Here is a 24908-nt window from a genome sequence, read left to right as displayed (position 1 = left end):
ATATGTGGAACTTGCACTGGATTTATTCGTACACAACTCCTCAACTTTTACAGTCAAGGAAAAAAAATATTTGAACCGCCGCTGATTTTGTACATTTGCCCACTAACAAAGAAATGATCAGTCTGTAACTTCAATGGTAGATTTATCTGAACAGCGAGAGACAGGACAGAAACAAAGAAATCCAGAAAAATGCATTTTTAAAAAGTTATAAATGAATTTACATTTTCATGAAGAAAATAAGTATTTGATCCCTTTTGCAAAACGTGTTTTCGTACTTGGTGGCAAAACCTTTGTTGGCAATCACAGAGGTCAGACGTGTCTTGTAGTTGGTCACACACACACACACACACACACACACACACACACACACACACACACACACACACACACACACACACACACACACACACACACACACACACACACACACACACACACACACACACACACACAATCTGGAGACTGGCTTGGCCACTCCAAGACCATAATGTGCTTCTTCTTGAGCCAATCCTTTGTTGCCTTAGCTGTGTGTTTTGGATCACTGTCATGCCCACGACTCATTTTCAGTGCCCATCCATCCTCCCTTTGATGTGGTGCAGTTGTCCGGTCTTCTTGGCAGAAAAACACCCCCAAGCATAATGTCTCCACCTCCATGTTGACGGTGTTCTTGGAGTCACAGGCAGCATTCCTCCTACTCCAAACACGGCAAGTTGAGTTGATGCCAAATAGCTCGATTTTCATCTTGTCTGACAACACTTTCAGCCTGTCTACCTCTGAATCATTGACATGTTCAGTGGCAAACTTCAAACGGGCCTGTACATGTGCGTTCGTGAGCAGAGTGACCTTGCAGGCACTGCAGGATTTCACGGGGTAGTGTGTTACTAACTGTTTTCTTGGTGACTATGGTCCCAGCCGCCATGAGAATGTTGAGAAGTTCCTCCTGAGTAGTTCTGGGCTGGTTCCTCAGCATTGTAATTATCACTGAAACACCACAAGGTGAGATCTTGCGTGGAGCTCCAGACCGAGGGAGATTGGCAGTTATTTTATGGTCATTTCATTTGTGAATTATTGCACCAACTGTTGTCCCCTTCTCACCCAGCTGCTTGGCAATGGTCCTGTAGCCCATTCCAGCCTCATGTAGGTCCACAGTCTTGTCCCTGACATCCTTGGACAGCTCTTTGGTCTTGGCCATGGTGTAGAGCAGGGGTCCCCAACTCCAGGCCTCGAGGGCCAGTGTCCTGCAGTTTTTAGATGTGTCCTTGATCCAACACAGCTGATTCAAATGGCTAAATTAACATGTCTTGCAGTTCTCCAGAGGCCTGGTAATGAACTAATCATTTGATTCAAGTGTGTGGACCCAGGGTGAGATCTAAAACCTGCAGGACACTGGCCCTCGAGGCCTGTAGTTGGGGACCCCTGGTGTAGAGTTTGGAATCTAGATGGATTTATTGCTTCTATGCACAGCTGTCTTTTATACAGGTAACAAGTTGAGAAGGCTCCCAATGTCAGCTCATTACCTGTATAAGGTACACCTGGGAGCCAAAAATCTTGCTGATTGATAGGAGATCAAATACTTATTTTCTTACTGAAAATGCAAATTAATTCATAACTTTTTAAAAATTCATTTATCTTGATTTTCTTTGTTATTGTATCTCACTGTATTAATGAGCACATGTCCCATTGAGGATGCTGTTCTCACTGATGACATCTTTGGTGAGAAATACAAAGACATGGCACTGAAATTAGAATCTTAATCACCAGATCAGAAATCTTATGAAGGTAATGATCCAGATATCTATAATTATTGCCATAAGAAAGGTAAGTGAAAAAAAAAACCAATTGCAAAAAGAAAAGGGAAAGATGTGCATTTTGCTAATTTGGCTGAACCAGTAGAAACGTCTTAGATCAGTTTGAGTTATGCTTCATTCATGTCATATTTGTGGTACTTGATACTGAGGAGAAAGTTCCAGCGCAATTTTTACAGGATTCAGGAGCATCCCATACTTTTGTGAGGAAGGCACTACTACCTGAAAGCTGTGTACAAGTCAGAGCAATGGGTCTGCAAACAATATGTGCCTATGCATAAAAGTTTGTTTATGTGATTTGTGGCTGGTGAGACTGGTGTATGTCCAAAAGACATTTCCATTGTCAGTTCCAGCTCATCTGTCTGTGTCTTGGTCTGATATAGGAAGACACAGATGGCTTAGTATTGCTTGCATCTTAGGTAGGAAGTTAGACGAGGTTATTTTCTACAGAATTGCTTCTTTATTGCAGTTTTATTTTAAAAAAAAGTCTTCTGAAATCTGTTTCTCCTTAAAACGCAGATTTCTCTGCACACGTAAAGATTGGCCAAGTTGCCCAGATTATAACAAACCCCCAATAACAATATAACTGCTACTCATATCTATCTAGTACCTCCCTCAAGCAGTTTGAACATCCAATTACTGACCGTGTGAGTCCTCTTTCTCATTATAAATTGTGTTGTGCTCTTATTTGTTAACACTGATGCACCAGTCAAATAGATATCCAGCTGTGTTCTATCATTGCAACATCTGGAGTCAAGGCCATGAGCCAATTCATCTGCTCTGAGTGACCGAGACACGGTCAAAATACCAGATAAATGGAAGTCTTCTAAAAGCTCCCATGGTAGATTGCCTAAACCTTATCACGTGTGTAATTCCACGTAAGGAAACACTGGAGGAAGGTGAGAATAAACTTATAGAAATGCTAAATAAAACACTCGGGGATTTAGATGGGAAAAATGTAAACAACTGAGGTTGTTCATAGGGACTCATGCTTCTTTTTAGACATGCAAACTCACACAAATGTGTAAGAATATGGTCTTACTTGAAGCAGGTAGCATATATGTTTAAATTAGTATTGCTGTGGGTACTTCCTCTAATTGGGCCTTCCCTTGTATTTTTAGAATTTAAACATGTGTTGACTTAGTAAATCAGTACAGGGCATCTAAGGTAAAAAATATTAACAAAACCAGATTCTTTTCCCCTACCAAGGAAGGAAGATTGTGTTGATTAAATAGGGATGGGAAGAATTGTGGTTTTTCTCTTGGCAGGTTGCCCTTTCTAGAAGAAGAGCAGCATCTGTGTTTTTGTAACCCTGTCAAAACATATATTCTTACAGCGTCATGCTGGTTAGACTGTGTAATGCAGCCCGAGAACAAAGTGGTGTGTGGGCTGGAGTGTTATGCATTTTATTAGGATGGCATGGTGGTGAACATGGGCACATGGTCAGACCCCCTGAAGAGAGTGCAGGCAGCATTTGACAGATTAGCAAAGTCACATTTAGTCTGTAAATGTGAGTTTGCAAAAGCACCAGTAGCCTCGTCCCATTAATATAAAGGTTTAGGCAACACTAGGAATGCCTGTATTGCTGAAATGTATCACTGGTAACATCTTGGTCAAATCTGGCCTTCCCCAGAATTATAGGTTTTCTCCCACTTCTGCTTCTGCTGAAAGCTGATGCCGAATATATCTGGTCTCTGTTTGCTGGGAGGAATTTGACAGCATAAAAAGTCTTTTGTGCTTTGCTCCTGTGCTTGTTCCTCACCTATTTAGACCTTTTTCCATTTTCAGGTTGATGTTCAGTGCATTTATTTGGGCTTTTCAATATTTTGATATTTACACTGGTTTATGTACTGTTGTACTGTATTTGCAACAACCTGTTAACCTTTTGGCAGTCAATCCAAACTTCTTATCGCTGATTTTATATTTGTTGCATACACCTTGTGCTAATGTTGTGCTTTGCTACAAATGCCTTCCCATTATATTCAGTATATTCCAACGCTCCTGTTTTTGATAAGCTCTTAGAAATGCTTACTCTGGGTCCAAGGTTGCTGTGTCAATGAGACTAGAAGGGAAGGAAATATTAGGAGGTCTACTGTGATGCACGAAGTACCTGCTGACAATGGTTACATTTGTGAATAATAAAGGGCAAGAACTTTAACCATAAAAAGATCCAGATTAAATTCAGACTGAAAGATCAGGGGAAAGAGAGGAAATGCCTGATTCAAACTTGGCCTCTGCAGTGGACGTTTAGAATATGAGTTGCTCAACTCAGTGAGTCACACCAGTGTCCAGAAGTGATGGAAAACTATTTTGAATTGCTCATTTAGAGTGAGAAGCTCATTTCTTTCTCTCGACTGAGGATTTTTAAAGATTGGGACACTGTAAATGCGCCTGAGTTGCTCGTTTATAGTAACGTCTGTCACCTGGATCGATGGTTCATCTGAAGGCTGTCGTGGTCCCGGGTCAGCTGACCCAGTCTTTTGAGTTTTATGGGCTTTCCAGTTTTTTGTTTATTTAATGTGAGACATTTGGGTTGTGTAATGTCTGCATTATTTTGTGTACTCATCCATGTTCCAAATTACTTTAGAGTTTAGTTCCCCTCAGTGTTTCATCCTCTCCTGTCAAGTCTATGTTTAGTCAGTCTTGTCTTTGTGACCTTTTGTCTGTGTCAAGTTGGTGTGTCTTATTCATGGTTTCAGTGTTCTGTCACCCATTGTTTTATTGTGAGAGTACTTCATCTCATTGCATTCTGTCAAGTGTTATTCCTGATTTATCCCTGTTGTGTTCCCAGCTGTATCCACCTCCCCAATTATCACTTCCCTAATTACAGCTGTTCATTGCCAGGATGCTGAGTCACCTTCCCTCTGGCTCTCCCAGATCCAGTGTCTCTATCCCCAGTGTTCACAGTTTAGGTATGCTTTTTTTTATGCATTATGTTTGTAGGGTTAACACTAACACCAACCCTAACACAGTAATGTTTACACATGAATTTATACTTAATAACATACAAATTTGTGTCAGAGACACTCAGCGTAACAATCCTGAACACAGGCTGTTGGGTGGTGGAGGCCATGAGAGAGGGGCCAGGTGGCTCTCATTTGGTGGTTAAGTACTGATTGATCCATCCATTATCCGATCCTCCATGTCACATAAACACACACACACACACACACACGACCCACATGATCTTGGGTCATAACATAATACATGCTTTCATTTCATCACACCATCATTATTTAAAATTTTTTATTCTGTTGTCTGAGCAAATCATCCCCAGATCACTTGCAAATGCTTCTCACCCAGTCTTCTGAAAGGTCCCACATGACAGGTTTCTTCCTTCTCACTGTCACAAAGTCCTCGCTCATAGTGAGTCATAGACTGCCGGGGAATTCTTGTGTTATTGTAGGGTTTGTTTACATTGTAAAGCGCCTTGAGGTGACTCATGTTGTGATTTACCACAATATGCCTGCCTCTCCAGTGTTCAGTGTTCAATTCAAGATTTCGTTGATCATTTTAGGGCTATTCAAGGTCAGCTGTTTCCCTATATTAGTAAACTACTATATCGATTCGTAATCACTACGTCTCTGAAATCATCTGCTCAGTACTTGTTGGTTGTATCTTGGTCCAGGTTAAAGAAAAAGGAGATTAAGCTTCTGAGATTCTGCCCTCCCAAGATTTTGGTTTTGGTTTTGTTTTCATTGTGAAACACTTTCTGACTTTTGTTCTTGAAAGTGCCATATAAATAATCTTTACTTACTTAGTGAGACATTAACACCCACATACAACATTTTATCAGTATAAAACAAATATAACTGTGATAAACATAAAATTATATGATGATAAAATCATATCGGCACTTTCATATTACAAAATATGAATATTACAAAAGTGGAGTTTGCTGAGGTTCACTCGTTCAGTCATCATGATCACTATCATAATTTCTGTTAACTAAACAAAAGCTTCCAGTAGACCAGTCCCTTTCCCAGCTGGGATAGGCTCCAGGCCCTTTTTTTGTTTGGATGGGTAAAAAAATAAAATTAAATCAGATTGGAGCACGAACAAACAGGAAAATGAAAACAAACAAAAGATCAAAACCTAATGTGGGAGCTGGGGGAGTATAGGCAGTCTGAGCAGGCCGGGCAGTCCTCATGCGTACACATATGCTTTATGTGCATACGCACTTTATGTGCATGCACAGCTAAAACAAACAAGTTCGTTTATTTTTTTATACAGCTGTAACGAGGAACATCTGGAAGTAAAATGTCAGAAATAAAATATTCCCCCGCCTTTATGTTTTGTGTAGGTTGCCGTGTTAATACCAATGATCTTGAGGTATTTTAGTGGTTTTGCTCTATTTGGTGTCCTCCTTGACTTTAACACATCAATCAGATTCAGCTGAGTGGGAATGAAGTACCACGACCTGCCAAGTCATTCAAAACATCAGGAATGTCCTAATAGCTACAGACAGATGACAGTACTGACAAGCACAGTTATGAGTTATGACTTGAGATTAATATTTCCAGTTAAAAAACAATCAAATCCAAATAAATACCTTTTGCACAGAAATGATTAGAGCATTTCTAGAAATAGAGGTAAAGTTAGAAGCGTGTGGTTATTAATTTTTCTACAGTGCTTTTCCCACTTTTACATCCACACAAACCCACTCAAACCAAATCTAAAGACTCTTTGAACAGCAAGCTTTCTGGGAAAAATGCTCTTCTGGTACAGATTTGCCTTAGTGTTTAAAACAAAAATAACAAAGTACGTGTTGTATAAACCATACCGATGATTCTTTTCCGTCAGGTCCCTCAGGAGATTTTACCCACCTTACATCCTATTGCCCATATCCTATTTTGTTTTCCAGATACAACTGTGATGGATACGTGATGAAAAAATTAAGACATTCACAATTTATATTACAAGAGTGGTATGTTGTTGACTTTGCTGAGGTTGGCTTACAGAGTACACTGCACAAGCATGTACAAAACATGCAACATTGATTATTATCATTATTTCTGTTGGATAAATTAAAACTCCAGCATGTACCGCACCTGGACTCAGCTGGGACAGGATCCATTAACCGCTACCACCACCATCTATCCCCCATGATAAGCAGTTAAAAAATGAATGAATGAATATCCAAGAATGCATGATGAAACAGATGATGGAAAGACAAGGTTATCTGTATTTTTAGTGAATCACAGACATTTTAGGGCATTAATGTTCATACAGTATTTTATTGTTCTACCTGAATGCTTTTTTTTTTCTTTGGCGTTGCTGGGAAGCCCATCATAAGTTGAATGAGGTTCAGAAAGTTGAGCTGATGTTATCAGTTTCAGCAGAAGCCTCACCCTTGTTCTGAATAACTCATAACTCCTTGGCTGCGTTACTATACTCACTCAGTATTCATTAATAAACTATGTAGCTTCTCTGCAAAACCACGTCTCACACTTATTTGCGATAAGGCACATAGCAATCTGGAGTGAACAAAGCGTTCTCCAGTGCGCCACAGTAATCTTTGCCAATGGAAAAAAAAAATGGAGTTTGTGTTTGCTTCCTACAAACTTACATTCTGTTAAAACAGAAAATCCCTTTTCTCTTTTTTTAGTTTATATTTTTTTAATGCGAAGATGTAAAGAAAAGATCTTGAACATTATTCTTTATTTTAATTAGAATTAAGCACATAATGAAATACATCAAATACATCAAACCCAAATAAGAGCATAAAATATATTCATTACAAGCACTATTATTCCATGAAATATGCTTTAACATGTAAAAGCTGGTAAGAATAACACTCAACACCAACTTGATAGCCTGATTTTATAGTATTATATGTTCTATTGCTTTCTAAAACCCACCAACCCCAACAGGATCAGAAATCAAAAAGATATATGTGATCCATTAATTTATAAAATCATACATTCATTATGTATTTGGACTAAATGGATGGCAGCCAAAATGATGGCAGCCAAAAAGCACTTTCAATGTCATACAAATTGGATCAACTCTATGATTTAATACAATAAATGGTGTTTGGCAAGAGTTGCACAGAAATAGATGTAGTAACATTGTTTTGCAGGTTAGTCTGGATAGTTCAAGCCTCCAAAAACAGGGGGTTAAAACTGGCAAAGACATGTGGCATTTGAAACAACTAACTGGTTCAATTTCTCCATTTAATTCATCCTTAGGTGTCAGCAAAGTTCCTTGACTCCAAGTATTTAGCAATAACTTTGTTGAAATCCATTTAACATTTATGAAACACATATTTTGAACTTTACACAAAAACAAAAACAGTCTTTATTGTGTGAGCTGACTGGCAAGAATTGAGGCATGAGGTAAACAACAAACAGATTCCACTAAAAACGTTAATTCTCCACAACATCAATACAAATCTATGTGAAATGAACCAGATAAGAAATCATAAGTAGTAAAAAAATATATTTAAAAAACGTAATCCCAAAGTAAGTTCTCCTCCCTTAACAAATATGCAAGTGTCATAGCTAAAAAGTAAACAACGATAGGATACTTTCTGGTACAGTGTAACAGTCCAGTTAACAGGACAGTTCAAACATTTATATAGAAAGGTATACAAAAAAAATACAAAAAATATAGTATATTGGAATAATATGTAGTTTTTATGATATAATACAAACACAGACAAACTATGACCTTCAATCTAAATGTAATATCTTCTGAAACATGTGATTACAATCTCACTGTCTGCATGCTATGCCATCTTTGAGTGCTTCATTGTGCCTTTTGAAACTACAGAACCTAAACAATGACCGAGGAGGCGTGCAACAGTAAAATATTTATATGAGGTCCTCTTTGCGTCGGAGGAAGGTACAGCTTTTCTTGCCTTTTTAGGCTTCTGTGGGACCAAGAAGGGGACGCCTGGCAAACAGGGATGTAAGCAGAGACTCCACTTTTTTCTCTTGCACTGGTTTCTTCCTGAGAGCCAAAGGACAGCTTAGTGCTCTGTTTGCTTTTTATCTGCATGTTGGCACATTTTGTAATGGGTGTGAATATACTTACAGTTTGAACATTGCCCACGCACACAGAGACAGCACTAGCAGGGCAATAATGGCAACAGCGATGTAAATGTAGACAGGTATGGCATCCCATATGGCATCTGGTTCAGGTGTCACGTCTTTCTGCTCTATAATAAGCACACAAAAGTAAAATCAGGTTAGAGAACAGCTGCTCAGCTTCGATGAAACACATCAACAAAACGCTATAAAGTGAGGTCACCTAAAATCTGTATAACTACGAATCAGCACAAACAAACTGTCCAATATATAAAATCTGTATTTGCACGGTTTGCAGACAGAACACGTTCTCCATGTATTGTCCAAATTTTAAATTTCTTGTTGCTTGCTGTAATGGACTGGTGGACTATGAGAGTTGGGATAGGCTTTAGCCCCACCTCCTGCCTACCCGTGATTGGATTAGCAGGAAATAAATGGACTTTTCTGTTGAAAAGCATAATTATCAGAAGTTGTTGTAGTAGTACAATAAGAGTAGTAGTAATAGCACTATACTAGAAAGTGTGATGTCTTTGTGAGTCTCTGTCTAAACCAACTCCAGGGCTTAAATGGCTAAATGACCTCCTCAACATGTCTTGCCTAGTAATGAACTCATCATTTGACTCAGGTGTGTTGACCCAGGGTGATATCTAAAACCTGCAGGACCCTCGAGGCCTGGATTTGCCCACCTCTGGTCTAAACCAACCAACTGGATCTCAATGAAAGACTCTCACACGAGCACACCAATAAAAAAATGTATTCTGTGAAACTTCATAGGCCAATAATACAATCGTATCCTGCATACTAATGCTTACAATCATAGTCTGAACAGATGTTTCTAAGTAGCAGTTGAAATGATTTAAAACAGGACAAGGGAAGGTCCATTTTATGGTATGGTTCAGCAACTATTTACTTTATAGAGGCCACAATAAAAAGTTTGGGACACAACTGATCCTCCACATTGTATACCACTGCTCTGGCCTTAAAGTGCCTTTCAGATGTAGAAAAATGTTACATCTTACAAGCTGCATTTTATTTACAACCTGTTGCTATGTTGAGATGTCAATCATTACATTCACAATACCAAGAAAGGCTGAAATGTCTCTATATCCAAAAGAGGTAGACACAAAAATAAAGTGTGGATACATATTATGATTTTCAGACATTTTTTCTTCTCATGTGTCCTACTCAGTCTGCTGCTTTAATGGCAGTATGATGTAACAACAGAAAAAAAGAATTACAGTCAATTAACACAACAATCTACATAAATTCTAATATTCCGTCTTTCATTGGATTCGACTGGAGATGTTCTTTTTTGTGTTTTGGACATTGGATTAATACTTCTGCAACATTAATTTGTCCAAAATGTTATAAAATATTGTGCGGAGCCTGGATGAAAATGATCCTTCAGCTTTTCCTTCAGGGGACTTTCCAATCGTGGCAACATCGGTGACTACAAAAAGCAAGAAAAAGAAGAAATCAGAACATTGTTATGCATATTTCGCTACATTGGTTGCATTGACATAAATTGAAACGTACGGCATGCTTGAATGAGATAATCTTAAAACTTACTATTTCTTGGTGGCGTCAGGATCTTCCAGCTTGAAATCAACGAGACTACTTTGAGGGCTCAGCAGGACTTGTTGCTAACAAAATAAATGCTTTACAGCTTAGTTTGTAAATCCTTTACTTACAGGAAACACACTTTGAACAGATCGCTCAGGAATATGAGATGAAAAGTAACACTCAGGAATTTAAAGCCTTAATGCTGAATCTTTCAACTAATCACTTTGTGTTATCCAACATCATGTACTAGCTGTGGCTCAGGAAGTAGAGTGTGTCGTCTTCTTATTAGTAGGTTAGTGGTTCAATCACGGGCTCTCCTAGTTCGCATGTTAAAGTCTTCCTGGGTAAGACACTGGACCCCAAACTGTCTTCTATCATAGATGAAAGTATATCACATCGTGTTTTATTCTACCTCTCAGAAGTAGCTGAATGTGAGTCACACATTGAATCTCCCTAACAAGTTGAGCTTCTCCTCTGGCTGTAAAATATATATCAATATAATATCAAAATGAACATATGTGCCACCTTATGCAAAGTACAGACCTTAACCTTTTAGATTCAGTAGAAATCCATGATTTTACATACTGTACTGTACTTTATTTGCTATTTTTTACATACGGTCTCTCTTCTAGTTAAAAGCAGCTTTGATTAATATTTCACAAAAGTCAAGAGAGAGCTTAGCTGTTTCCAATATTCCCTTTGGAATATTTTGCTAGTAAAGAGCAAAATATTGTCCTTTTTCAGCTGTATTTCACAGACTCTGTGAAGAAAGGACAGGAAAGCAGGGGCAGAGAGAGAAGGGGAAAGACATGCTGCAAAGGGCTGTGGGTCTGACCCGAACCCGGACTGGCCGCTGTCAGCCGTGTGGCATGTGGCCGACTGCTCAATGCACCGAGCCAAACTGGCGCCTAATCTTTTGTTTTTTAGTATAAATGTCTTTATTTTTTCCGAAACAGGCAGTTCCAAGCTTTCGGCTTTTGTTATGTTTAATGGGATGGGGGGGGGGGGGGGGGGGGGGGGGGGGGGGGGTTGTTTGCTTGTATTTGTTTTGGGGTTTGTTTGTTTTTTTAGCTTCGGCTTGTTTGTATTTTGATTCGTTTTTTTATCCCACTGATACAGCACTCAAAAAACTTACCTTTTATCTCTTTGGAACAGTCTTTTATAGAATTATAATCAAGACTAAACAAATATTCCTACTGCATTACTAAACCAAGAGTGCCACTTGCCAATATCAGTTATAAACTCATCAAAAAATAATGGCTTTTTTGTGTCAAAAGAAGAAATGATATGGTTTTTAAATGAAAACCTGAAAACATCCAGTGCTCCAGAGAGCCAAAAAAGAAGACGTTTTTGTGCGAAACATTCTTACCTGGTTGGCATACTGGATGGCTCCAGTCACTCCAGTAGCTCGTGCTCGCACAGTACTTATGCACCTTAGACCGAACCCTGAAGCAGTGGGTCTTGTTGATGTCGATGGACAAACTCAGGCTTGTCCGACCTCCTGTCAGAGATTTTGTCTGTCAATGAAAAAGAGAAAGTAAATAATTACTACAACAACAGAGTTAACAGACCCAAAAAGTACTTAAGTTTTGATGAGTTTCTTCATCTTCCTTTTGGTTTTATGACAGTTTAACTCACTCACCACTTTGCTGTCTAACAGTGTTAAGCAGCTGTTTTTGATCTGGAAAACCAGATTTACACTTCTTGTAAGTACTGGGTCTTTAATGCAGAGTTCTGGGCTCATACCCAAGCTTAAGCACTGGGTATCTGACCAATTAAGGCTACACCGCTTTGTCAAGCGGACAGCTTTCAGCTGCCTCTCAAAGACTCGTAACCCTATTTTATTTTGTACTTCATGGTACACTTAAATTCCCATTGTAACCTTATTAATCTCCACTCAGTCATGGTCATGAGGATTTGTTTTAAAATTTGAGTTTTTACTTCTTTTTTTTTTTATTGTTCTGTTTACTTGAAAACACATACATCCATCATTTTTTTCTTGACCTTTTACTGTGGGATTAAAAAAAATAATTGCATAGCAAAGCAAAACCACAGACTCTAATAGTTTCCACTTTTTAAAGGTCTATAAAACCACAAAGTCAAATTGTTAGCAGCTTTGTTATTAGCTGCCCAAAGCCACAGTGCCTGAAGTAATGTTAAGGCACTCCTTTCAGTAAAAAGATATTTGATGATGAAACAGAAAAAAAATTATTTAATATTGAAGAAAAACAGTTATGTTTGCATGTTTAATAAAGCGTGCACAGCTAAAACAAACAAGTTAGTTTATTTTTTATACAGTTGTAACGTGGAATGTCTGGAAGTACAACAAAGGAAAAATGTCAGAAATAAAATATTCTCCCACCTTTATGTTTTGTCTAGGTTGCTGTGTTAATACCAGTGATCTTGAGATTTTAGTGGTTTTGCTCTATTATTGTTATTAGTCAAGTGTGACACCAATCAGATTCAGCTAAGTGGGAATGAAGTACCATGACCTGCCAAGTCATTCAAAACATCAGGAATGTGCTAATAGCTACAGACAGCTGATAGCAGTGGCAAACAGCATGAATGACTTATGACTTGAGATTAATGTTTTCAGTTAAAGAAGACTCAAATCTAAATAAATATTAATGCAATTAAGGTTTTGCACAGAAATGATTGGAGCATTTCTAGAAATAAAGACAAAGTGAGAACGTGAATTTTTAAGGTGGATTTTTTGCAGTTTGAGATATAAAACTCTTCCCTAAATGTTTACAATCTCAAATCCTGTGTTTACTTGTTTTTATGCAATGCATTGCCCACTTTTACATCCCCACAAACCTACTCAAACCAAATCTAAAGACTCTTTGCACAGCAAGGTGGAAGGGAAAACGCTCTTGTGATACAGATTTGCCTTAGAGTTAAAAATAATATTAATAACAAAGCACATGTTGTATAAACCATACCGATGATTCTTTTCCATCAGGTCCTTCTTGATTGTGTTCCACCTCATATTCTAGACAGTGGCCAGGAACCTTTCCATCAGGATGTTCCCAGTGTAGTTCAAACTTGTCAGGACCTGTTTGCAGATGCAGTTTTTTTGTGGCTGCACACTTCACTGCATAAATGCATCAAGAACACAGGAAAACAAAATCAGCGATTGTGATAGCGTGCAAGGAGGTATACAGATGTTGCCGATCTCAGTCAAATCAAAGTTGAGCAAGCGGTGAGTCACAACTGGAGCAGGAATTGTATTTACCATGGTTCTGGATTTGCAGGGAGGCAAACGTTGGTTTTAGTGGCCCTTTAGGAGAGCTTCCATTTAAACAGAAGTTGATATCAGTGAATACAGGAAGCGGTACATCTGCAAATGTGCACCCTATCGTGACACCGCCTGATGTGTTGTACTTTGGGCATTCCTCAGCCTGTCCAAGTTCTTTGTGCCTGCAGAACAAACAGATCAGATAAGCTTCTGTATTTACATCCTGCTTTACATAATGTGACAACATCAAATCTTAATCAGTAAAAGACATGAGGAACTCAATACTGAGGAAATTCTTCCCACTAAGAAAAGTAAAAGATGCATTTCAGCGTGAAGTGATCTTAAATGTTTCCGCTGCAGTTTCCAGATAATTGCGTGGGTACGTGCCTTAACAAGATTTATTCTCATTAAACACTATGCACATAAAAGTGTTGCCCAGTTTTCTTCCGCTCATCAGCGGAAGAAGACAACTGGATTGTTTTCTCCTTTTATTCTCCGGAGGAAAATAACAGGAGCTCTTGTTTGTTTTTTCGGTGTTCTTTTATGAACGGAAGCCTCATTAACAATTAAACAGTGATGAAAACAGCACACATTATGAAAAGAAGCACGTTTTACAATCACTTTAGTTATTACACCATTTTTTGATGTACTGCCCTTTTTCATATCTTGTTAACTGGTGAATAGAAATCTCATCAAATATTAGAGAAAGTGGACAGATTTGTCTCAGGAAAAAATTAAACAAGCTGATTATGTCTTTAGCTGTTCCAAATGATAGTGGAATATTTTGTTATGGACCACAGCACGAGCCAACAAAGCTCTGACATGGCAGACATACCAGAAATATAGCTTTTGCAGGGAGTTGTCTGGTATCTTTTCACTTCTTCTCCACTGGCACTCTGTGTACTCCCTGTTGTGGAATACACATTTAAAATCCAGGACTTCAGTACCCAAAACACCTAAACATGAAAAAAGAAAAGAATCACATTAGCTATGATCTTACTAATGCTCCTTTTCTGTAATCACAAATCTTATAAGCCTTGGAAGGCCAACCTGTGCTGGGAGGTTTCTGGATGACTTCAGTGTAGTCTGTGCTCTTGATCATAGTATCGTTGGTGCAGGTCCCACTCAGCAAGGTGTAGATTCTCACTCTAACATCTTTCGCCAGGTCAAACTGAGCGGTGTAGGTCCTTTTACTTGTCCTGATGCTCTGCAAAAGCACAAATGAGTTACTACATGCCAAAGTTTCCTGATCTACTGAGTCTTTTCTTATTTCATTTAACAAAGATGTGTAGACAGAGTTTTCTCCCACAAAACTTTTACCGTACTACTGAGGCTTGTGTAAAAAAACAACAAATAAAAAAAAAAAAAAAATTATGCATCAATTTTTAGTAAGTCACATTATATCTGCTGTTTCATATTTTACTTGAGCTGTTTAAAGGATATAAAAGAGCTCTGCATAGTTGTCTAGACACGTCTCATTATCAGGCACAGTTATCATGATAGACGCAGATAAGCTCCTTCTTTCACTCATTGTAAGATAATGATCAGTGCGTCATACTAATTGTTACTGAGACATAACTAACAGCATTGCCTCACCCACATTAATTGGAAAAAGTATCAAGAATATGTTCTGTTTTTATCTTGTTTAGACATAGATGCTTGGGCATAAATACGTGGAAGTGCAATTAGGTTTATTTGGGAAAATTCCCACAAATTTGGGTTTAAAATTACAGAGACACGAATCCCATCGTGATGAAGCAGCTTTAAGAGACGGTATGTTTGTGATCTCTGCAGAGTTACAGTCCTGCTGATGTGCTTTTATACAGTAAAGTCACCTAAAATATCATTTCAAGTAAACATTTTATTGCTTGTAATTACGGCTATTAATTGGCCTATTACCAGAGCAGGTCATGTTCTCGAGAAAATCATTCTGGGAGGAGTTCAGGCAGGTTATGCGCTTCCGTGTAAGATCTGATAAAAAGACTAAGCACTTACAGCCCAGCTGTCCCGGTAGGTGTTGTAGTACTCCAGCTGATATCGTACTGAGCACTCTGTCATGTTAGGCAAGCTGTCTGGGGGATTCCATGTAATCTCCAGTTGTCCAAGATGCCCCGGGTCTGTTATTACAAGGTTCTCTGGAGGACTCACTTTAAAGGAAACAAATATTTGTAGAGTTTGTGTTTATGAAAAAAAAAGCCTATTTTATATCAACAGTATCCAGTGGAATATCTCAACAAACTGCTGCCAAATGTAAAAATAAATCTCCTTCTGCATCATATTGCAGGATAGGCTCTTTCCTCAGAACTCCAGTGGCAGAGAGCCATATTTAAAAACATTTCATATTAAAGGAGAAGCTTCCGTTTTTGTCATTTCTATCAAGCAAAGTCTAAGTACATGAAAAACGTCTGGGACCAACCTGTAAGCCCATTGCAATACGTGCTCTCCTTCCAGGTTATTAAAAGCAGCATCAGTGTAGCTGTGTAAGTCAGCCTGCATTTTCTCGCCATCAGTAGTTTATCAAGTGTATATTCAAGACTAAAGAAAATAAAAATTAATTAGGATTAACAAAAATACAAAAAGAATTCTGATAAGTGATCTCACTTCATAAATGATTTAATTAATTTTTAAATGTCATGAATAAAAGTAAAATAAACACAAATATATATATATATATATATATATATATATATATATATATATATATATATATATATACATATATATATACATATATATATATATATATAGGTTAAATCAAACAGTGCCAAACATAAAACGGTAAAATGTCCAGATTAATACTTACGTGATCGTTGGCTAAGAGCGCTGTTTTCCTGCTGCAGCAGGTTCGGGCAGAGCGCAGAAGACTGGCACAGCGTGGGTGGACTGATGCATTTGTAGCCTCCCCGATTAGGAAAGTTTAAGATTACAAGTGAGGAAACCATTGAATAATAAACAGCAGCTGACTACTGTGAGTAATAATATCAAAATGAAGATTTTCTTCAGTGGAAGTGCAAAGTAAACACAGATAGGGAGGAGTCTGTAAAACGATTAGATTGAACCTGTATGTATCATTTTGATAGAGATTAAAAGGTACTCATTACTCATTACTCATCACGGAAGGGGGAGCGAATAAAACCTAAGGATGCGTATGGCTTCACTTTACATGTCAGTTTATTTTAATTAAAGCGAATCCTTTTCCAACCTGGGCTAACAATGACTGCTCTCTGTGAGCACTTGGATGTGAGACGAGTGTGCAGGGACCGTCTACAAAGCGCAATACAGAAAAGAATGAAAGACATAATTATGTCTTTCTTTCTTTTCTGTATACATAGAGGTTTTTCCCCCCCACAAAAATTACTTATCCTGATTACGTATCCTGATCACCTCACCAAGTTTTTTTTTTGTTTTGTTTTTTACAAAATACTACTTTGTACAAGTGGTCTTATTGTGGTGATATTTAGTATTTAATGTATTTTTTTTTAATTAGTAAAATTATAAAGTTATAAACTAAACACTAATAATAATACAGTGACCTTTTAATAGTATTTAATCATAAACATCTTTTGTTTTTGGACCATTGGTTTCTATTTTGTTTATTTGTTTGTTTTATTATATATTTTCAATTTTTGGGAGGTAACAGTAGCCAAGCAAGCGTAATACTGCTGGAAAAATGGAAGGGTTGGGGGGGGTTGGCTCAAGAAGGGGATGGAAGTAAAAATCTATACCAATTTAAAACATGTGAGTTTCCTCTTTTCAACACACTCCCAATTCATCCGGCGACCCTGCTCGTCGACACACCATTGCTCATTGTTCAGTTACAGATGCCTGTTGCCAGAGATGTGTTACTAATAAAATCCTCCTCTGCCCTGTTGGACGTGACCCACCACATCATGATGGAGAGGAGCAGATTTGGCCTGTAGCTGTGACTGGGATCCACTTTCTCCCTGTTGCTGGTTGGGAGCAGCACCTCCAACTATGGGCTCTCAGGAGTCCACGGGTGACGTCTCCAGCCTCATTTTTGCACATTTAAACTCTTCTACCAGGCCAGGAATAGGCAATGACAGCATCCCGTCGCTGTAGAGTTCAACGCTGTTAAGGCATTTCGAAAGTATAAGGCACTTCCTCATGTAGACCTCAGCCTCTCCAGTCAATTTGCATGATTAAGCGAGATTAAGCAAGACCTCGTACATCATCAGTGGCCACAGTAACGCATGTCCTCTTTCACTACATCCATGAATCTTGTCTGTGATCTTCCTCTTTTCATACTGCTGTCAGATGAGCACAATGTATATACACAGTGGGAGCATTAGCAAGTAAGCCACCAAATTACACTGTGACATAACAGATAAACTGGGTCTTGAAGTTACTGCGTACTGTAAAGAAACTTCTTTAATACTACAATAGTAGTGAAACACTACTATTGTGATACAGTTCCTTGTTTTTTCATGTAAATTTGTGGATTTATTCACATTGCCTTCTCTTCATTAATTTTGTTGTAGTTTTCACTTCCCTGTGCCTAGTCTGTGCTTCTGTTATGTCACCCATTTTTAGTCAGTTTTGTCTTTGTGTTTACTTTGGTCTGTCAAGTTTGTGTCTTATTCTCCGTCTCATTGTTTTGGCTTCCTGTTGAGTCTCTCATCTCATGTGCATTATGTTCATTTTTGTTTCCCCTCTTGATCGTCAATTGATTCTGTTCACCTGCGCCTTGTTTTCAGCAGCTGTGTCTCGTTCCCCGATTACATCATGTGTATTTAAGCCCTCGGTTTTCCTTGTTTGTTATTATGTACTGCTTGTCTGTTAGAGTGGGCCCCTTATATGTTTTCTAGTTTCTTTCACCGCCTGGACTTGCGGCCTCATGTAAATAAAGGCTTGGTTTTTGCTCATTTAAACCTGTCTGGAGTCTACAGACACACACAGAGTTGTTGTTGACTGTGTAGGACCTTTACCAAAATCAAAGTCAGAGCACCAGTACATTCTAACAATGATGTGTGCTTCTACGAGGTTTCCTGAAGCAGTGCCCCTGCGAAGAATCACCGCTCCTGTCATCAGTAAAGCTCTGGTCGGGTTCTTCTCTGTGTTTGGTCTTCCAAAGGTAGTCCAGACTGATCAGGGAACCAACTCTTACTCACGTAGAGTCTTTTTGTTAGAAACACTAGGTAAGTAGGCTGGTGCCACCCATGTAATTTTGAGCTTGTTTTGAGTTGAGGTTTAGGGTCTTTCTATTTTTGTTTTTCTAGGATAATAGCTCAGCTAAGTTTTGGTTTTGTCTTTTTGGACCTAACTGTCCCTTTCTCCCCCACATTTGTTGCTTGAATTTGGGTTATTTATTTTGGGAGCGCTGCCATTAAACTTTTTTATAACACCTGTACCAGGTTTCCAGAGTTGTTGTGTTATCCCCTCCTGCCCTCGAGGAGATCTAAGTGGGCCCCTTATATGTTTTCTAGTTTCTTTCACCGCCTGGACTTGCGGCCTCATGTAAATAAAGGCTTGGTTTTTGCTCATTTAAACCTGTCTGGAGTCTGCATTTTGGGTCCAAATTCTTCACAACCATGAGATCCACGCCATTAGAGTTGTTCTATGAGTCGACTGTGTAGTTCAGTTTGTCGAGAGCCCAGGTTGCATAGAATTTTTTGCCGCAGGGTTAAAATGGGGTTGTGGTTATGGCATAAGTTATGACAGTGATCTGACACATAAGTATAATTCACATGTAACTGTGAAATGAACTCAACACCACTACCTCCACCACCCCCTTACATACTACCATAATGACTGCAACCTTCAGCTGTCAGTTAACCTATATTTACTGTCATTGCAATCCTAATGAATGAATCTGAGAACAATCAAGATGCATCCGAGGTGGTATTGCATATTTCAGAAGAGATTCAATCTCACAAGTTTTTTATTTGTATACATGAGCATTTTATTTGCCGTTTATTGCAGGGAAATTGCCTTGAAATGGAAAAATGCCTGAAGGTAAAGACTTGACAGAAGACAAGGTATTGCGTTATTTCCCAACTTGGCAAGTGTAAAGAACTGCCTAAAAGCACCTCACCCAATTTAATTTATTGGTATCTGTCATGTTAGAACATTACAACAAATTCTACTCAACTTCAAAATAATTGGCATCACTGCTTGTGGCCAACTATTTTAACACAAATCATTTGACGATGTCCATATGCAGGTATATGAACATGGGGTGGTATTTGTTTTGTTTTTGTTTGTTTTTGTTTGTTTTATGGAGAGGGTGGTATTTTTCCATAGGCGTGATGATAGAAACTCTAAAAGTGTCACGGTCTGGTGGAGGCAGACTGTATGGAGTGACGTAGAAGACCAAAAATGCAGACACAAAGAACGAGGAAGAACTTGAATATTCACAAAAGGCGAGTCATTTAATATGGCTGATTTTTTTTACAAAAGAAAAAAAAGTACAAACATAAAACATAGAGGCACACAGGAAAGAACCTAACTAGAACTAAACTGGGAAAATTAACTACTGAACGAAACCTTGAACATGGCAAAGCCCTGGAAAGGTGGCATGGAACAACAGACGACCTGACAACGAATGAACAGAACACACAGACTAAATACACACAAGGGTGATGAGGGGAAGTGGAAACACATGGGGAAACAGCTGACACTAATCTGACATAACAAGCTGACTATACTGACATAGGACATAGACCTTCAAAATAAAACAGGAAACGTGAGACGCAGACATGACAATACAAACTTGACAACAAAAGACACGCAGCATGAAACACATGAAGGGAGAGGGAAACTTAAATACAGTGGTAGAAAACACAAAGGGGATCGAATAAACAAATAAACTTCGCCAACCTAATGAACTTAAACATACAATATAAACATCAAAGTAAATTAAAACTCAAAACGCTGGGTCAAAAGACCCAGGATCATGACAAAAAGGGAACATACCCTATTTAAAAACACTCATTTACCATAATTCATGATTTATATTTGAACATGTTGATCGCTTCATAAATCCAGGCCCTGAACTAAAAATGTGCAATATAACCTATAGCTCAGACCTTAACACATCTGATAACAGAGGACTACTATTTATCCACATTTGAATCTGTTACATATCCCCAAGGATCTGGTGCCAATTTTATTTCCTTATACACGCTCTACATTAAAAGTATTATTCACAGTCATGGTGTCTTTTTCAATTTTAATGCTACCTTCTCTGGGTGTCATGTCATTTTCTACCATTGAACGTTCCTTGTGCAAATGGTAAAACAAACTCTGCCAATCAACAGCAAAGGTTGTCCAATCATTTTTTTTATTATCTTAGCGAATTTTCAAAAAATACTATCCAGTTTCTCTTTTAAAGACATAGAAGTAGTTTTGAGTCACCACACCTTGTTTACTCTAACAACATTTTCACCTACTTGAACCGAAAACAATTCAACACAGCTGCCAGGTTTTTGTCCAATGCCTGGAAGACAGTATAACCACATCAGTCCTGGTTTAGCCTAGGATCTTTCAAGGGTTCTGTCCCAGCTTTCTCACCTTATAATACCCTATGCCCCAGTGTTTTTACGCTTACTCCTCGGCCAAAGTTCTTGGTCTTATCTAACGTTCTCACACACACTCACGCTATGATGGATGCGTCGGGGGCAATTCAGGGTTTAGTATATTACCCAAGGATAATCTGACACATCCATCCACTGGGAAATCCATCCATCAACCTTCTGAGTGTTGGACAACCTGGTCTACCACCTAAGCCACAGCCACTTCAGTATGGCCCACAGGCCTTAAAGTATTGCATAATTACCAAAAGGTTGATTCTGTTCATCTGAATGTAGCATTTTCAGTGCAAGAAACATTTCGTCACTCATCCAAGTGACTTCTTCATTCTCAGCTGACTGAAGATTTCCCCTACCTTATAAAAACATTTGCACAATAACTGAAACTAGCACACTGAATGAACAATGAGCTGTGAGGTCAGTTTCTTGATCATTAATATGCAAATTGTCATGACCACTGATCAACAACCACTGATCAAAGGATTTTGATCAATGTCCATAAGTACCATTTGAAAGAGTGTCCACTGGCCTGTAGGTGTAAATAGACTGCAGAGTCCTGGCCTGACGAGTTAGCTCTTCTGTGTTGTGCTATCTGCTTCGCCAGAGGTTGTTTGGTTTCCCTGATGTATAAATCATGGCAATCCTCCTGTCACTTAACAGCGTACACTATGTTACTCTGTTTGTGGTGTGGGAGATGTGGTGTTTAGAAAAAATGCATCTCAACTGTTCCGATACTCTTGACACAAGCGGGATCACTAAGGGTTTTTGCTTTGGCAGCAGTTGTCCTTCTCTTCTGGATCGGCTGGAGCTATCTTTAGGCGCCTTCCCAGCTTTGACAAATGTCCAGCTGGGATAACCACATTTACTCAGGGCCTTCTTGATGTGATGTTCTTCTTCCTCCCTGGCCGCTGTGTCTGTGGTGATGGTGTTCGCTCTGTGTTGTAGCGTCCTGATGGCACCCAGTTTATGCTCCAGTGGATGATAAGACTCAAACCCGCAGGCAGATGAGACTGAAGAAATGACGAAACGTTTCACTCACTGAAAAAATACGTCCAGATGAACAGAATCAACCTTTTGGGATTTACTTACCTGGATGATTGAGCATGCATCAAGATATTGCATAATTACATTGATGGCTGTGGAAACACTGTTTATCCTTTTCTATAGAATATTCCAAAGTTTTGTTTGGTTTTAATGGGCTTATATTATATCAAAAGAAGGTGTCAGATGTCTGATGAAGACATGTCTTGTTACCTGGCTTGTGTACATATTGTCAGAGCCTTTCTTTATCCTTTGTTGTCTAGACCCTCACTGTTGTGTGTCCCCTTCATCTATGTTTCCTTGAAGATTCCTAGTATTTGGTTTCCTTGCTTCTTCCCACCTAATCTTTGGGGGATTTTTGTATTTTCTTTTTTTTTTTTGAGAGAGAGAGAGAGAGAGAGTCCTACATTAAAGCTTCATTTCGAGTTTATGTTTCAGTCTACTGAGTCCTTCATTTAGGTCTACATCCTGTTGTGCCATTTTCAAAGTCAAAGTCAATGTAAACTTTATTGTCATCTCTGCTATATCCAGTGCAGCATACAGACAGACAAGACGACGAAGCTCTGGTTACATCAGTGCAAAAAAGCTAATAAATAGTTATAAAAAAGAGTAAGAAAAATATCCGCTTAAGTCATAGGGGATCAAGAGAAGTTGCGATTAGAATTTACAATTTACAGTTTACAGTTTGGAGTGGTTTAAAGTGACCAATGTAGCAGCTTGTAAACCTGGAGTTAAAAAAAATTGTCCATAGAGCAGTATTTTGTTTATTTTTATAAAATGTTACCAGATATTATAAAGTAACCACTCAAATGAAAGTGTTAAATATATTAAAGAGTTGCATGGTTTTGCTTGTATTTGTATTTAGCTTTTGATCACCTTTTGAGTCTGGAGCTGCCATTTTTCATCATGTGCCATTGAAAGCAAAAGAAATGCTGAAAGGTAGGGCAACCAAGGAAGACCACCATGGTGGATTTCTTCGGTTGCCTCAGTTCTTCCTTGGTCTTCCATGACATTAAAATTAAAGACCTGCTCTTCAGAAACAAGATGTGTCTATGTCAATACCTAAAATGTGAAGACTCTATAAATAGCAATATAATACCATAAGTCCCCTCACAGGGTTGGCCCTCAGAAAGCTGTCAGCATACCTCCTGCCTCTATTATCCCTGCATACTTAGTGGCTTCCACAATCAGCCCATACAAGTTTACATGGTACTGACAATGCCCTTTAAGAGAGGTATGACATATGTTATTCATTTAAACAAGAAATGTGCAGAAAAAACTTTAAAAAGTTTGAATCATTTCTTCAGTTATTTACCAAATCAAATATATACAATTCAATATTAAACTTGATATTTTATCTATTATATCTATTTTTTGGTGAAATTTATTCAGTTTTCAGAAAAACAAAATTAAGACTCAAAAGGGACTCTATACAGTGACAGGCTTATTGTTGAATGCTGGGAGCTAGCATATTGGGAATTCCTGCCAAATTCAACCCTGTTTTCCAGGGAAAAACACATGCAGTAACACATTAGTTTCTGCATGTATGTGCCTGTGTTTCGACTGTAAAAAAAAAATCGTACTAAATTCTAGATAAAAGGACCTAACGTGGCTTTGCAGTACAAAGTTCAAAAGTACAAATCTATGTCCCAAAGTGTCTGTGTTTCTGTGGAATTACATTTCCACACATTATTTCCAATGAACAGCACAGCTTTAAAACTTAAAAACATTAGGATGCTGCAGAAAAATCTTACTTAAAGCAGAATGCAGTAATTTAAACCCCTGTTACACTGCAATGTGACTGTGGGCATAAATATTATTTAAGGCCATAAAATTATTTCTGGTTTATATTATCATTTAAAGACTAGCATATTGACTCAGAAACAGTCCTGGAACACTATAACTGAATTTGATCCTCAAACGCAAGCCACTGTCATGCAAAGAAAGAAAAGGTCTAGCAACACTGGCGCCAACGCCAGGCTTGAGTTCATTTAAGAGGGACCACGGCAAGGAGGAAACCATTGTGTGGTTTGACAAATAAAAAAACAAAAAAAGTTAAAGTTATGGAGGGCATGCTTTCCAGGCTAAAGAAAAAATATATAATCTGACATATAAATGCATGGTTTAAAAGCTTCCATAAAAGTATGCAGGCACCATTAACATGGAATAAAGTATATACACATGTTGGAATGGGTAGTGCCACACAGACAACATTGTTTTTCAGGATTCTGCAGCAACAGCAGCACCACTCTATAGTGAATGAAACCGGAGTGCTACTCAGAAAAACGTAGTGCCATTATGCACTGGAAAAATATAACAAAGTAAACCCACAGCTGCTGAGAAGTTGATAAGAAACAAGGAAGAATGGGAAACATTTTTGCTTTCACAACTACAGCAACTGACCTAATTTTCGTAATCACTTAAAATGTTGTTAAAGAACAGCAATTTGACATAACTGCAAGTGTGTCTCTGACCGATTCTTATACATTTCTCCCAAACCAACATCTCTCATATTGAACACTTGATATTTTGTCTTTTTAACATTGTTAATTAAATATGAGCGTATAAATGATTTGCAACCTGTTGCAAACTGCCTTCATGTTAATTTTAAGCAAAGCCCAAACTATTTTTTAGCAATTGAGCTCAATGGTAACTTATTGTGTTTGTAGCTTTTCCCATTCCT

The 24908-nt window shown here is 38.3% G+C and overlaps 1 protein-coding gene across 2 annotated transcripts; it reads right to left on the bottom strand.

Moving 5' to 3' along the window:
* Window positions 1-7455: 7455 nt before the first annotated feature.
* Window positions 7456-16593, bottom strand: il13ra2 (interleukin 13 receptor, alpha 2). Of its 2 annotated transcripts, none has more exons than XM_035912713.2 (10): window positions 16441-16593; window positions 16054-16172; window positions 15633-15784; window positions 14688-14844; window positions 14473-14593; window positions 13635-13819; window positions 13342-13493; window positions 11769-11916; window positions 8844-8967; window positions 7456-8759 (listed from the first exon to the last, which is right to left on the bottom strand). In XM_035912713.2, the coding sequence occupies exons 2-10, from the start codon at window positions 16142-16144 to the stop codon at window positions 8672-8674; spliced, it is 1218 nt and encodes a 405-aa protein (XP_035768606.1). In that variant the 5' UTR covers window positions 16145-16172; window positions 16441-16593; the 3' UTR covers window positions 7456-8671. The 2 variants fall into 2 exon arrangements, with proteins under 2 accessions (XP_035768606.1, XP_006802304.1); XM_006802241.3 differs by lacking the exons at window positions 7456-8759; window positions 8844-8967 and adding exons at window positions 9876-10286; window positions 10406-10479.
* Between the last annotated feature and the right edge of the window lie 8315 nt (window positions 16594-24908).

This window comes from Neolamprologus brichardi, chromosome 10 (genome assembly GCF_056152115.1).
Source record: "Neolamprologus brichardi isolate AB-2024 chromosome 10, ASM5615211v1, whole genome shotgun sequence".
Taxonomy (NCBI): Eukaryota; Metazoa; Chordata; class Actinopteri; order Cichliformes; family Cichlidae; genus Neolamprologus; species Neolamprologus brichardi.
This window is presented reverse-complemented; position numbering and strand designations above follow the sequence as displayed.